Raw genomic sequence first — 13,852 nt, 5'->3', positions numbered from 1 at the left:
TCGATTCTTAAGATTCCTTGTGCATTTGGCTTGTTGCCGTTGTTGTATTATTTTACTCCTGGTAAATGAATCTTAGAATTTTTACAGTTCAGAAAAATGTTCTGCTTCAGTTATTTTATTAAAAATCCTTTTTACATGAACATTTATGTTTTTAAAATATTACTTCTCATTATATGCTGTATGTATTAGCTGAAATTAGCTGATATATTTTTCTGGGGTCATTTATGGTTCAAATTTGAGTAGAAAGTCTGCCTATATCTACATTATTTCAAAATAATATATTATTTCATTGCAGTCTTGACTAAGTAGAGTGCTGGCATCTTTGGTGGTATTTTCCTCTTAGTTCTTCTGTACTATTTTGCTTCTGATGCAGTGATAATAAAAGTTACAAAGCAATATGTATGTATTCGATTATTATTCTTTTCTACAAACTGTGCTTAATCCTTGTCATTTCATAATTTTCCCTTTCTCTTTTTACCCTTAAAGCTCAAGCTATAAAAGCCAAAGGTCCTGTGACGATCCCGTACCCTCTTTTCCAGTCCCACGTGGAAGATCTTTATGTAGAAGGACTTCCGGAAGGAATCCCTTTTAGAAGGCCATCTACTTACGGAATTCCTCGCCTTGAGAGGATATTACTTGCAAAGGAAAGGATTCGTTTTGTGATAAAGAAGTAAGACTCTTGGACTTTGGTCTTTGTTCTTGATTAGTGCATCTTTTTATGTTGTTGACAAATATTCACTAACCACTAGGGCTATATTTAAATTAAGTTTGAGTTATTATATGTTGTTTTATTTCTACTTTTCAATGTGTCTATGTCAGTTATGCCAGGGTTGGCTTTTGGAGTATGAACACCTGTCCATGCCTGACTGGCGTACCACTGTTATTTTCTTTTACAATTTTTCTCTACGTATGCTAAAGAAAATATTGAAGTATCAGTGTCTTATTGTTTTAGGCCTGAATTTTAAAAACCATAGGTGGAAATAAAGTCGATTATAAAATAAAAATAAACAATAGAAGTAAGAATGAAAAGAAAAAAATAGCAGAATGCTATAAATTCTTTAGCACTGACGTAAGGGTTGTAGCAAGGAGCTTTAAACAAAAATTTATGTGCAGCAATTGGAAGTGTAAATGCTTGCATTTAAAAATGGCAGCCACATCACACATTTCCATAATTTCTACTGACTAAAATTCTATTAAGATTACAATAAAAGTTTAAAAAAACTAAGAGGGCATATAACAACATTTCAGCAAATGTTGATATATGAAAACTTTCTAATTAGATGCATGAAGCAAGATGCATTTGTAAACAGGAACAATTGGAGAATAGTTGTCTAGGAAATTATCAAATATAATTGCTAAACTAAAATTTTCAATGCATGGGCTAAAAGATTGTTAGTATTATAAATTGTAAAGATGATTGTGTATATAAGACATGAGAAAGGATATGAGAAGAAAACAAAGATATATGCCTGGTCACATTTCATAAAGTTTCAGTGTCCTAAGGATAAAGGTAGAAATCATTAGGTTCTAGAGAATAAGACCATGTCATCATAAAGAATGAAAATCACGCAGATATCATATACTTGATTTGAGTAGTAATGGATGTAACGCTATTAAGTCATTCTTTCCAAGTTCGAATTGAAAATGATTTGAACCTTGAATTCTGTAGCCAAACACGCTTGAAAGCAAATAGAGATTGCAGCATGAAAGAGGTTGGGTAGCAGTTGGGATGTCTCCAGCACAAGTAACAAAAACCCTTATTCAAATTGGCTTGTTACAGTAAGATTCTTATCTCACGTAGCAAGGGGGTCAGAGATAGGATGATTAAAACAGTGATACTTGGCAGTCCAGTGGTTAAGACTGTGCGCTTTCACTGCAGGGGGCACAGGCTTGATCCCCCGTCAGGAACTAAGATCCCGCATGCCGCGGCCAAAAAAAAAAAGTTAAAAAAATTAGAAAATAAATAAAACAGTGATACTTGGGGCTCTGCTTCTGCTCCTTTCCAGATTCTTCCTTCCTTGTGTTGATAGTTTCCTTAGACTAGTGAGCTGGATGCCATAGTTCCAGAACTCACAGCCGGACATGTCTACTACGAGGGACAGTAGCTACCTGTGTTTCTCTGAGAGAAGGAAACCTTGGAATATGGCCTTACTTCTCTTTGGTTAGGATTATGTCAAGTGCTTATTCCTCAGCCAGGCACAGGCATGGGAAAGATAGCACCATGATGGGTGTAGACCACGTAGTACTCACCCTTCAGTGAGTGGGGGCGGGGTTCACTTCCCCTGAATTACGTGGCTTTCATTTTAAGTTCTAATATGAATGAATCTTTTTGAGTCACGTGCATATTATAACTGATTTAATTTTTTCTCACATATCTTTGGGCTATAAATAGTAAAGTCAATAACAGTAGCAGAATGATAGTCATTTGCAGAAGTATTCGTGTTCATTTTTCTGGCAGTGCTCTGATACTGTTGAGAAAGTGGGGAAATTAACAAACACCTTGATCAAAGATTATAACCAAGCAGACTTGCCTCTGTATTGGTATTAAATAAGGGAATGATAGGATTTAACTAAGGATAAAAAGGACCCAAGAAATACCATAGGTAATAGGTGAGCTGTCCTCCACAGAGAAACTTGCTGCTAAGAGATATTTTTCTTTCAAATAAATTGTAGTTTAAAAGATTTTGTCCTCCATTTTTCTATGAGCAATTCAAGTGAAACTCTCCTTACACAAGACAACGTGGTAGGCAGCCATGCAGACTAGCAGCATTGGCATCACCCGGGAGCTTTCAGAGACACCACATCTTAGATCCTACCTAGATCTACTGGATCCATCCTGCATGTGATGAGGATCCCAGATGATTCCAGTGCTCATTAAAGTTTGAGACACCCTGGTGTGGAGAACAAGCTTTGAAGTCAGAATAATAATAATGGCAATTCAGCCCGATGTGTCCAGTACAGCCAAGCACTTTATAAATCACCCACACTTTTTTTTTAACAGATGAGGAAACAAGACAATGAGAAGGAAGGAAGGAAGAAAGAAAGAATGAATGAATGAATATTTTGTAGTCTCTCATGAAATTGAATGGTAAACAAGAGAGGCTTGTTATAAAACCCTGACACCAGTCCTAGTCAGGAATCAAATAACCACTCCTTCCTCCCTACATGTTGATATATTAATAAGCCTGTTCTAAGAACTCTTGTACTGTCATTTTCTTACAGTGCTTGCATTTTAATTTGTTAGAAGTTTTGGAAAAATTTTTTGAATGACTAAGGAAAACATACAAATAATTTTATAGATTTTGCTCATGGTTGCTCATCTTAAAGCATATAAAACTCTATCTTTGGGTATTTAAATGTTTGTGCAAGCTCACCACAAGGTACTCATGCTGTGCAGGTTCTGTTCAAGTCCTTTCGATGTCCTTATTTATGGGAAGCCATCTCTCACATTTGGAAGGGACTTTGTAAGCCTTTCCCCAAAGGTTAATGTGGTTAGTCTTGATAAACAGAAACTAGGATGTTTACTTAGAAGGGTAATGCTACATTTCAGCAAATGTTTTATTTCACAGCTCTTCCTTGACTTAACCCTATATTAGTTTCTAACATTTTCAAGATTATGGTTAATATATGGCCATGATTCTCTGTGATCTCAGTCTCCCCCCCCTTCCCTGTTACTTCAGGATATTACAACAAAATAGAGTGAGGCGGGATACATACGTTAGATTGTAAAAATTCTGTGGGGTGTTTGTGTATTCAGAAGAAGTTTTTAAAAGCATGTATACTGTCCTGCAAATGTTAGTTTTGAAATATATATGGTTTTTATAACCAGATTATAGATGGGTTTTTTTGTTTTGTTTTGTTTTGTTTTTTTTTGCGGTACGTGGGCCTCTCACTGTTGTGGCCTCTCGCGTTGCGGAGCACAGGCTCCGGACGCGCAGGCTCAGCGTCCATGGCTCACGGGCCCAGCCGCTTCGCGGCATGTGGGATCTTCCCGGACCCGGGGCACAAACCCGTGTCCCCTGCATCGGCAGGCGGACTCTCAACCATTGCGCCACCAGGGAAGCCCCTATAGATGTTTTTAAGTAAGGTGGTCTTGAATGTTATGTAAAATTGAAGACTCCCATTTAAAATTTTTGCAGTTTGCTTCCTTTGGTATTATGCTTTTTTTTTTTTTTTTTTTTTTTGCGGTACGCAGGCCTCTTACTGTTGTGGCCTCTCCCGTTGCGGAGCACAGGCTCCGGACGCGCAGGCTCAGCGGCCATGGCTCACGGGCCCAGCCGCTCCGCAGCATGTGAGATCTTCCCGGACCGGGGCACGAACCTGTGTCCCCTGCATCGGCAGGCTGACTCTCAACCACCGCGCCACCAGGGAAGCCCTGGTGTTATGCTTTTAAGAAATATCTTTGATTTACAAAGTTTACTCTGTGTGTGTGAGTGTGTGTGTGTATGTGTCTGTGTGTACACGCACACGCATAGACACACTCCATGAAGCACATTATGAAGCCATTTGCAGTTACCATTTGGTTTTATTACTCTGGAAATCTCAAGAAATTAGGATTTAGTTGTGCTCAAGAGTTCAGGCTGTCTTTTAAAAACTGGCTTTGATGACTGAATATGACATAAGTACTAGTAGTTATTACTTTTGCTGAATATTATCTGGTAAATATTTAGTAATTTTTCTCACCTTTCAGACATGAACTTTTGAATTCAACACGTGAAGACTTACAGCTTGATAAACCAGCTTCAGGAGGTAGGTCTCCAGACTTGTGTCAAATTGTATGTCAAATCAGAACATGATGTACAAGGAATATTGTCCAGGATTCTCTAGAATAATAAACCCATTTTGTTTTTAATAACCCATTATAAATAAATGTAAACATCACATTTCTGGATAAACTATAAAAGGACCATGTCTGTTCTATGTTTGAGATACAAAATTTTTCTGGCATAATGTATTGAACAGTTTATTATCCTAGTCTGTAGTATCCTAGTCTGTATTAGTATCAGTTGAATGATCATCCATCATTATACCCAGGAGTTAAAAAGACTTATTTCTTAGAGTACGTAGCCATGGGCATCATCACTTGTTGGTTAGATGTATTTTGAAGGAAATCCAATCATGATCTGTTCTCTTAGTTGCTTTTGCTCTGGCGTGGAGGGAGTAGGGTGGGGATATAAAATGGAAATTGCATCACTTAGAGTTGGTGTAATGAAAGGATTGCCAGCATTATTGTGGCCCCAAATTTATCATCACAAAAATCACCTGCTAGCTGATCTTGAGTAAAATGAATTCTATTTCCTAGCTTTAGTGGTGACACTTTCAATTTATCTCTGTAAAATCACTATTAATTGTGAATTTTCATTTTGTTATTGTTTTGTTCTTACACATTTTATTCAATGTCAGCACTGTTTTAATAAACACATTCTAAAATCTTAGAAGTAATTTTAGTTAGAACAGAAAAACAATACCACCTATTTAGTAACATTTAATAATTTATTAATGTCATCAAATTGAAGAATATGTGTATATTACCCTTACAGTAAAAGAAGAGTGGTATGCCAGAATCACTAAGTTACGAAAGATGGTAGATCAGCTTTTCTGCAAAAAATTTGGTAAGTTTAATTTTCCCCCCTAGCTAAAGTATATTACAGAATAACTTTTCCAGATTTTGCTTTAAGAAAGTAAATACAATGGATGACTCATCTCCAGTTTCCTTTATTGTTGCTTTTTTAACGTATACTATGAAAAGTTTTAAATCTGTACAGAAGGGAAGAGAATATTGTAATGAAAACCTACGTACTCTTGACTAAGTTATTTATACCGTGTACAGGTTATTCGGCACAGGGCATTTCAGTTTGGGAATCCTTTCATCTTCGTACCTTTTAATGGTGTACCACAGTGGCATCTTGGGGACCACCAGTAGCAGTGTGTCCCTGGAAGGCAGGCTGCTGCTTAGCAGTGTTTCGGTTGTCTTGTTTGTAGTGCTTGCTGTGCTTGCATCCCTAAACACTTAAAATACTCAGGTTTGGTTTATCATTGCAACGTCTTTTGTTACCAGAAGTAACTCCCTTGCTTTATTGTACTTTTCAGCAGTGTTCAACATAGTTGTCTTATTTTTTTTCTTTCTTAAACATTTTTTTTTTTTCTTAAGCATTTTAAACTATTCTTACAGAAAGTTTCAAACGTTATTGACTCTTGGTTTGTTCCTGGGTTTCTTCATGTCTTATTGGCTGTCCTCTTCATTCTCTTGTTGGTACCTCCCTTGAGTCCATTCTTTAAATCTTGGGGTGCTACTCTACAGCTCAGTCCTGAGCCCTCCACAGATAGTCCCACTCTATCTTAAAAATAGAGTGTTGTCTATATTCCCGATGACTTTCACATTCAAGTTTCTAGCCCTCTTACACCACACCTTTATATTCACCCAGCCGTTTGACAGCTCTTCAGACTTCACGGGTCCTAGATAGAGTCCTTGATTCCCCCTCCAGCATGTTCCTTTCCCAGTCCTCCCAGTGGCACCACACTCTACGTAGTCTTCCAAGCCAGACCCCCTAGCGGTCACGCTTGATTTCTTCATTTCCACAAGGCCTCCTGCTGACTCTACATTTAAAACACACTGCAAATCCATATCTTTTTCTTCTTCACTGCTGTCTGTCACTGTAGTCAAAGTCAATGCCCCAAAGCAGCCAGATTTTACTGCCTACCCTTCTAACATAAACCACGAAGCACACTGTATGTCATCACCCTTTAATTTTTCTTAAAGCACTAATGGCTACCTTTTTCCTTCCACTACAACACAGTTCAAACAGCAGCCCAGATCTTGTCTCTCTTGGCTATTAGTAGAACAGTGCTTGGGCAGATACTCATCAAATACTGAATGGACCAGTGTCATTAAAAATTACTCAGAAGGGGGCTTCCCTGGTGGCGCAGTGGTTGAGAGTCCGCCTGCCGATGCAGGGGACGCGGGTTTGTGCCCCGGGTCCGGGAAGATCCCACATGCCACGGAGCGGCTGGGCCCGTGAACCATGGCCGCTGAGCCTGCGCGTCTGGAGCCTGTGCTCCGCAACGGGAGAGGCCACAGCAGTGAGAGGCCCGCATACCGCAAAAAAAAAAAAATTACTCAGAAGGACTTCCCTGGATGGCCAGTGGTTAAGACTGTGCCCTTCCAAAGCAGGGGGCACGGGTTAGATCCCTGGTCAGGGAACTAAGATCACACATGCCCCTCGGCAAACAAACAAATAAATAAAAGTGTGACTCAAAAAATTTTTTTTTAATTAAATAAAAATACATGGAACAGTTTTTAAAAATTACTGAGAAATTCCTGAGCCTTGAGAAGAAGTCAGAGTGTAAGTTTTTCCTCATCAATATCCTTGACCACCGAACATGAATGTAGGACCTTAATGAAAATGTATCTCCTCGTACATCTGGTCAGAAATCAGCTAATGAACAATAAACTAGAGAATCTTCACCACTTTAAAAATCATTATATTTCCAAGACATTTAGTGAAATAAGATTATGAACCTTATTTGTCATTTGAGATGCCACCATAGTGTCATCATAATCGTAATTCATGAGTAGCTGACATAGGATAATGTGCATCTGCATTAACAGGCTTAAACTTTGGCCTCACATTTAGTTCTAGAAATTCAGCCTGGGGTAAGAAACAGCCAATCCTATTAGCTCATGGGTGCCTGCCAGCCAGCCATGGCACCCATGACTTTTCCCTCATGGAAGGAGAAAGCTGTGTGTGAGATAGTGTACTCATAGAAAGAAAAATTGGCCTGTAGAAAGTATTTTCTCATTGTATCAGAGCTAAGAAAATAGATAACTCCTATGTATTGTTACCTTACAAACAGCAAAATCCTGCTTGTGGCCTCAGGTGGGTCATTTGGGACTGGAGTCACTTTAGAGAGTGAGAAGCCAGCAGAATTGTTGCTTTCTTTAAGGTTACTGAAAGGGAAAGAAGAAAACATAAGATTGTCTGTCATATCAGACACAAGTCTTGAAAGTTGTATAGCAGCAGCAGCAGAGTCATTCAGCACCTGTGAACCCCCTATGTGTCAGGTGCTGAGAACTCAGCAGCACAGAGGATGGTGAATGCTTCCCCTGGGAAGCATTCATTTATAACTTAGGGAAATATGCATAGCAAAGCAACCAGTAAATATGCAGTATATTAGAAGGTGTTAAGTGTTCAGGAAGAAATTAAGCAAAATGAGGGGGATAGGGAGACAGAGGGTTGGTTACTTAATATAGGGGAGACCTCGTAGATGATGTGATGAACACTAATGCACTTGGCCTTCCTCTTTTCTGTAACTTGTGCTGTTTCTCTCTCAATTCCAACAGTTTGGTTCTTTTTTATTTTATAGAAAGTTTGTTAGAATTAGGATTTTGTTCTTTTTTGTTATATTTAACAGAATAATTACAATTAATATTACTCCCAGGTGTGAGTATGAAAGCCTTTACCATATTTTAAAAGAGAATATTTCTTTTCACAGCCATGATCTAAATTACATTGTATTTGTTTTTTCAAATACACACTCCTTACTTTTATCAAAGAGATCCTATACTTGAGCCCTTCAGATTTGGTGCTAATGAAATGAAGGAAGAAATTAAGACAGAAGGCCTTTGAATTTGAGAGGAAAGTCAAACTAACAATCAAAGAAATGCAGATGCTTCAAGGAGCCACTCTTTTTTCAACCATCAGATTGTAAAATGTTTAAATGTAACTCAGAATACGAGGGAGACCATAAGTGCTGATACTTTGTAAATTGTTCGGATCTTTCTTCTTACAAGCTCTGTTTGGATGTGGCTTCATAGTGGGGGTTAGTAATTACATTTTTACATTTTAAAATTTCAATGCCACACCTATTCAAAAGTAGAAAAATAGTACAATGCATTCCCATATACCCATTTTTGTAATCAGTGATGTTTAAGATTTTCCACATTTTGTTCATCCTTTCCTCTTTCATTCCCCCTGTAGGAATTTAATAAAGCATATCACAGGCATGGTGTCATTTTCCTTGTTCAGTGTGCGCCATTGAACAACACTTTTATTTATATTATTTTATTTTTGGCTGCGTTGGGTCTTCGTTGCTGCGTGTGCGCTTTCATTGGTTGCGGCAAGCAGGGGCTACTCTTCGTTGTGGTGCACAGGCTTCTCACTGTGGTGGCTTCTCTTGTTGCAGAGCATGGGCTCTAGGTGCACGGGCTTCAGTAGTTGTGGCACACGGGCTCAGTAGTTGTGGTGCACGGGCTTAGTTGCTTCACAGCATGTGGGATCTTCCTAGGCCAGGGATCGAACCCGTGTCCCCTGCGTTGGCAGGTGGATTCCCAGCCACTGCGCCACCAGAGAAGTCCCAACATTGACGTTTTAAATACAGTCACAGTGTCCTTATCACACTTGACAGAATTAACACTCTTTGCTCTTACCCAGTCCTTCATTGAGTTTCCTCATTTATCTGAAAAGTATCTTCTAAGTTTTTGCTTTGAACCTGGATTTAAACAATAAAGTTCCGTGCCTTAATTTTGCTTGATATGTCTCTTTTAATCTAAACCAGCCTCTGCTTACTATTTTTATTTGTCATTCCATGAATTATTTCCTTGGAAAGTGGTACACTGATGAGGTTTAAGGGGTAAAGAACAGTAATCTTATGGTTGCAATACAGATAGAAGTATAGCCTGAAGTAAGTTAGTGTGCAAGAGCCAATAAAAAGTTTATTGTACTCATGAAGCATTAAGTAGCAAAATTCTGCCTCCGGATATTTGAAAAAGTAGTATTTAAGTTGCACTCTTTATTGTTGGTCATGATTTTCTTTTTATTTATTCTCAAAGATATTGAGAATTTAAAAAATAAGATCTTAGAGGGACTTCCCTGATGGTCCAGTGGCTAAGACTCCACGCTCCCAACGCATGGGGCCCGGGTTCGATCCCTGGTCAGGGAACTAGGTCCCACATGCATGCTGCAACTAAAGATCCCGCATGCCGCAACTGAGACCCAGCGCAGCCAAATAAATATCTTTTAAAAAAGAATACATAAAAATAAGATCTTAGAGCTATTACGATGGCCTTAGTATCAGAAAACTTAAATTCACCAAAAGTTACTTCTTGATCATGGGTCATTTAATATTTGCATTTGCTGTATTAAGTCTATTTCAGTAGTTGCTGTTGATATTTTCAGAGTATACTTTGCTTTTTAAAAAGTTGACATATACTTTGCTATGGATTATAATAAAATATGATTTCAGCAGAAACTTAATCTCCCGTCTTTTGTATTGCTTTTCTTCTGTAAAGCTGAAGCCTTAGGGAGCACCGAAGCCAAGGCTGTACCTTACCAGAAATTTGAAGCACATCCTCATGACCTCTATGTGGAAGGACTACCAGAAAACATTCCTTTTAGAAGTCCCTCGTGGTATGGAATCCCAAGGCTGGAAAAAATTATTCAAGTGGGCAATCGAATTAAATTTGTTATTAAAAGGTAGGATTATAATTTGCAGAAACAAATTTAATGTTGTCATTAAGAAAAAATTAATTTTATAAAAATGGGCTTTTCCCCTTCCCAGTTGGACTTACTCTCCATATTTAAGATTAAGGTATTACATTTAGATTCATTTTTTGAGCAAGTGTCTATGCAGTGCCAGGCACCAGATGTACAAAATTGGGTGCACCAGGAATCCTGTCCTTGTTATATAGATCAGTGCAGTAAAGTGCTACTTGAACACTTTGGGGGAGAAGGCAAGAGTGGCATGCAGTTTGGTCACTTGTGCATAGAGAACGCAAGAAGGGGGTTCAAATAAAGGAAGTAACATAGGTAGGTAGGCGCAGGGAGGTGTCAGGTGTACTCGAATGTTCAGCTAACCACACCATTCTGTATGGAAGGATTGATGACCTTGAGGGCATAGCATGATAGACAGACTGAGATGGCCCAGTGGGGGAAGGCTTTCTGTCCTTCGCAGTCAGCAGAGTATTGAAGGGGTTTTAAAGCTGATTCCTCTTAAAATAATTTGAATTGGACCTTAAGAGGGTTATTTTGGCTTGAGTTTGAAGGCTAGCAGAATGGGTAATTTGAGGGCAGGGAGTGGGAACAGAAGGCCCATTTAATAAAGAAGAATTATCGTTGGGACAGAATTTGCTTGCTGTTTGGGGGTTGTGCATTTGTATGTCTGTTTGTTGGGACATGGCTTTAGGGTGACATAACTAGATGTATCTACCTGTATTGTGCTCTAGTATAGCTATGTATACAGATGTATCTACCTGTATTGTGCTCTAGTTCATCTGAAGTTTCAGAAACAGGAGGTCGAACTGCTTTGGGGCAAAACACAACTGTTTTGCACAAGTTAAGCTTAAAATTCCTTTGAGGACATACAGGTGGTTCCACCTGAATCTTTGCTACTTTAAGAATAATTAAAGTCACCAAAATGATACTGTCAGTGCAAATGAAGGTGGAGTGAGCCACACTGGAAATTAAAGTGGGCTTAAATGCTCTCATCCTGATGTCAATTGTATTTTTACAGACCAGAACTCCTGACTCACAGCACTACTGAAGTTACTCAGCCAAGAACGAACACACCAGGTAAGACAGTTGTGAAATCCTTTTTACAAGCTTAAGTAAGTAGTTTCTAAGCTTTTATTAATCTTTTAAAGCCATGGAATTCCTCTTTTTTCTCCCTTCCACCCAAAAAGTCTTGTGGAAGGTCAATACAGGCACTCCTTGATTTATCCACATGAACATAAGTAGTCTGGGGGGAACTCGAGCTTTGAATTCAGACCGGTGGTATTTGGTAGAAATAGAACGTGCGTCACAGATGCAAGCCATATATGTCATGTAAAATTTTCTAGTAGCCAAATCTGTTTTTCATCCTGTAATCAACATAAATACATGATGAGTTAGTTTACATTTTTCATTTCATTTATCTACACTCTTTATTTGAAACTCTGGTGTGTATTATACACTTACAGCACATCTTAATTCAAGTAGCGACCTTTCACGTTGCCCACATGTGGCTAATGTGCCAGACCATGCAGCTTTAGGCCTTAATCTGTTCACAAGGACCTTGCTTTTAAAATGGCAAATACTGTGATTGCGGCAGCCGTGCTGACATCCTGCCCAATAGAAAAGAACTTTTTAAAAGTCTCAGTCTCAGTTGTCTGAATGGTTTTATTTTCTTTGAGGCATAAGTGTGCCTTTATTTCTTTCCCATCTTTTTGTTTTCCATTCCATAATGTCAGAAAAAGTGACCACAACTTGTAGATCTTCTACAACCTTAGGAACTTCTGTTGCTAAGAACCAGTGGGTGTTTCTGAATTGTTGCAGTTAATCTTTTCCCTCCCTCTCTCCCCCGCTCCCTCCCTCCCTCCCTCCCTCCCTCCCTCCCTCCCTCCCTCCTTCCTTCCTTCCTTCCTTCCTCCCTCCCTTCCTTCCTTCCTTTTCTTTCATTTTTGCAGTTAATCAATTTTGTAAATGCTAAGGTGAACTACTATACAGGAGGGGTTATTTGTCTGAACTGTAATACTGATTCTTGAGCTTTTAGGGTACCTGGAGGCAACTGGTGAAGGTCACCAGTATGCCAAATAGATTGTATATAATCTTTTGTTTATCATGGCATGAGAAGTATTTGAGAAATACTGTACTAGGGAAACAGACTATCTTGTGCCCAGAATCCTGCCGGGGAGAAGACAGAGTTGAGGCTTAACTTCTCAGGCTGAGCGGCAACATTAACCCAGCAAACTCCCCAGAATGCTTTTGATTTAGGCAAAGAAACAAAATATTGGCGACAAATTGAAGATTGGACATGACAGAGACTTTGCTAAGCAAAATAATGCAAAGAAAACTATTCCCAAAGGTAGTGCTTTAATATGCATTAGTCTGAGTATGATGAAAGTCTATGTAGGAGTCTTTGTTTCGCAAGACAGACCTCAAGTTCAAGCTTGTGATTAATGTGATCACTGCTTTTATTAGGAGCAATTCTAATAATGACTGCAAATTGAGGATGTGAAACATGTATTATTGGAACGAACTGTAGGCACCATACAAGTTACTCTGAGGATTTAGTAATATTTTCAGTAGTACTTGATCTGCTGTTTTCTAGCATAGATGGTCACAGGCCTATTATCAAAAGACTCTCCATTCTCCCAATTATTAACAATGCTTGGCCTTCTACCATTCGTAGAAGACCTTGGAAAGAATCAAAGATTGTCCTTCTTCATTGCAACAAAATGTTACTGGGTCTGCCAGTCACCTAGGCGTTAGTCTTGCTGGGCCAATTCAAGTCCCAGCATACCTGACAGAAGAATTGTATTAGTCCTTGCCATGAGAGACGTCTGCTTAACTCTGAGGTAACAGTTGTATGCTTAAACACACGTGGGTGCACTTTGTTCTCAATTTGGTAAAAGGTAGATGTCACATGTGAGAAAGTTGGGGCACTAGCCAGATAGCTGAGCTTTGAAGGGGAAGAATGAGAAGGTACTTGGTTCTTGTGTAGAATGGTACAGAGATCTTTTTGTATTAGAGCAGCAAATACCAGAGAAGGAAGTGCAGGGTGAGGCAGAAGGGCTGACTGAGCACCAGGTTAACAGAAGCCCTTTACCTCGGAGAAGGAGAGTCTAGATATTGTTATAGTAATATTCAAATTTGGTTTATACCAGACTGACTTCGTCTGGTCGAATGGCCGAGTTACCATATTAAACCCTTGAGATGCTGGGTTTTCTTTTAAAGAAAAGGTTTTAAAGTACTTTCACAGTAAAAGTAAAGTGGAAATGAAAGATTTTCTGAGGCTCCCAACCTTTAGCAGTATTTTCAGAACTTCTCCAACATTTCCTGTCGCCTTGTCCACAGACACAAATGGCTTTCACACGTGG

At 38.9% G+C, this 13,852-nt stretch overlaps 1 protein-coding gene across 7 annotated transcripts in view; it reads left to right on the top strand.

Moving 5' to 3' along the window:
- GTF2I (general transcription factor IIi) overlaps positions 1-13,852 on the top strand; it is a 95,725-nt gene that overhangs the window by 65,962 nt on the left and 15,911 nt on the right. For all 7 annotated transcript variants that reach the window (XR_009535867.1, XM_060125279.1, XM_060125277.1 and 4 more), the window contains 5 exons: positions 487-670; positions 4,691-4,749; positions 5,541-5,612; positions 10,289-10,472; positions 11,509-11,567. Coding sequence is in view for 6 of the 7 variants with exons in the window: in XM_060125279.1 (XP_059981262.1) it covers positions 487-670; positions 4,691-4,749; positions 5,541-5,612; positions 10,289-10,472; positions 11,509-11,567 (558 nt within the window). In the remaining variant the exon portion in view is untranslated. The remainder of the gene's footprint in view (positions 1-486; positions 671-4,690; positions 4,750-5,540; positions 5,613-10,288; positions 10,473-11,508; positions 11,568-13,852) is intronic.

Source organism: Lagenorhynchus albirostris, chromosome 15 (genome assembly GCF_949774975.1).
Source record: "Lagenorhynchus albirostris chromosome 15, mLagAlb1.1, whole genome shotgun sequence".
NCBI lineage: Eukaryota > Metazoa > Chordata > Mammalia > Artiodactyla > Delphinidae > Lagenorhynchus > Lagenorhynchus albirostris.
This window is presented reverse-complemented; position numbering and strand designations above follow the sequence as displayed.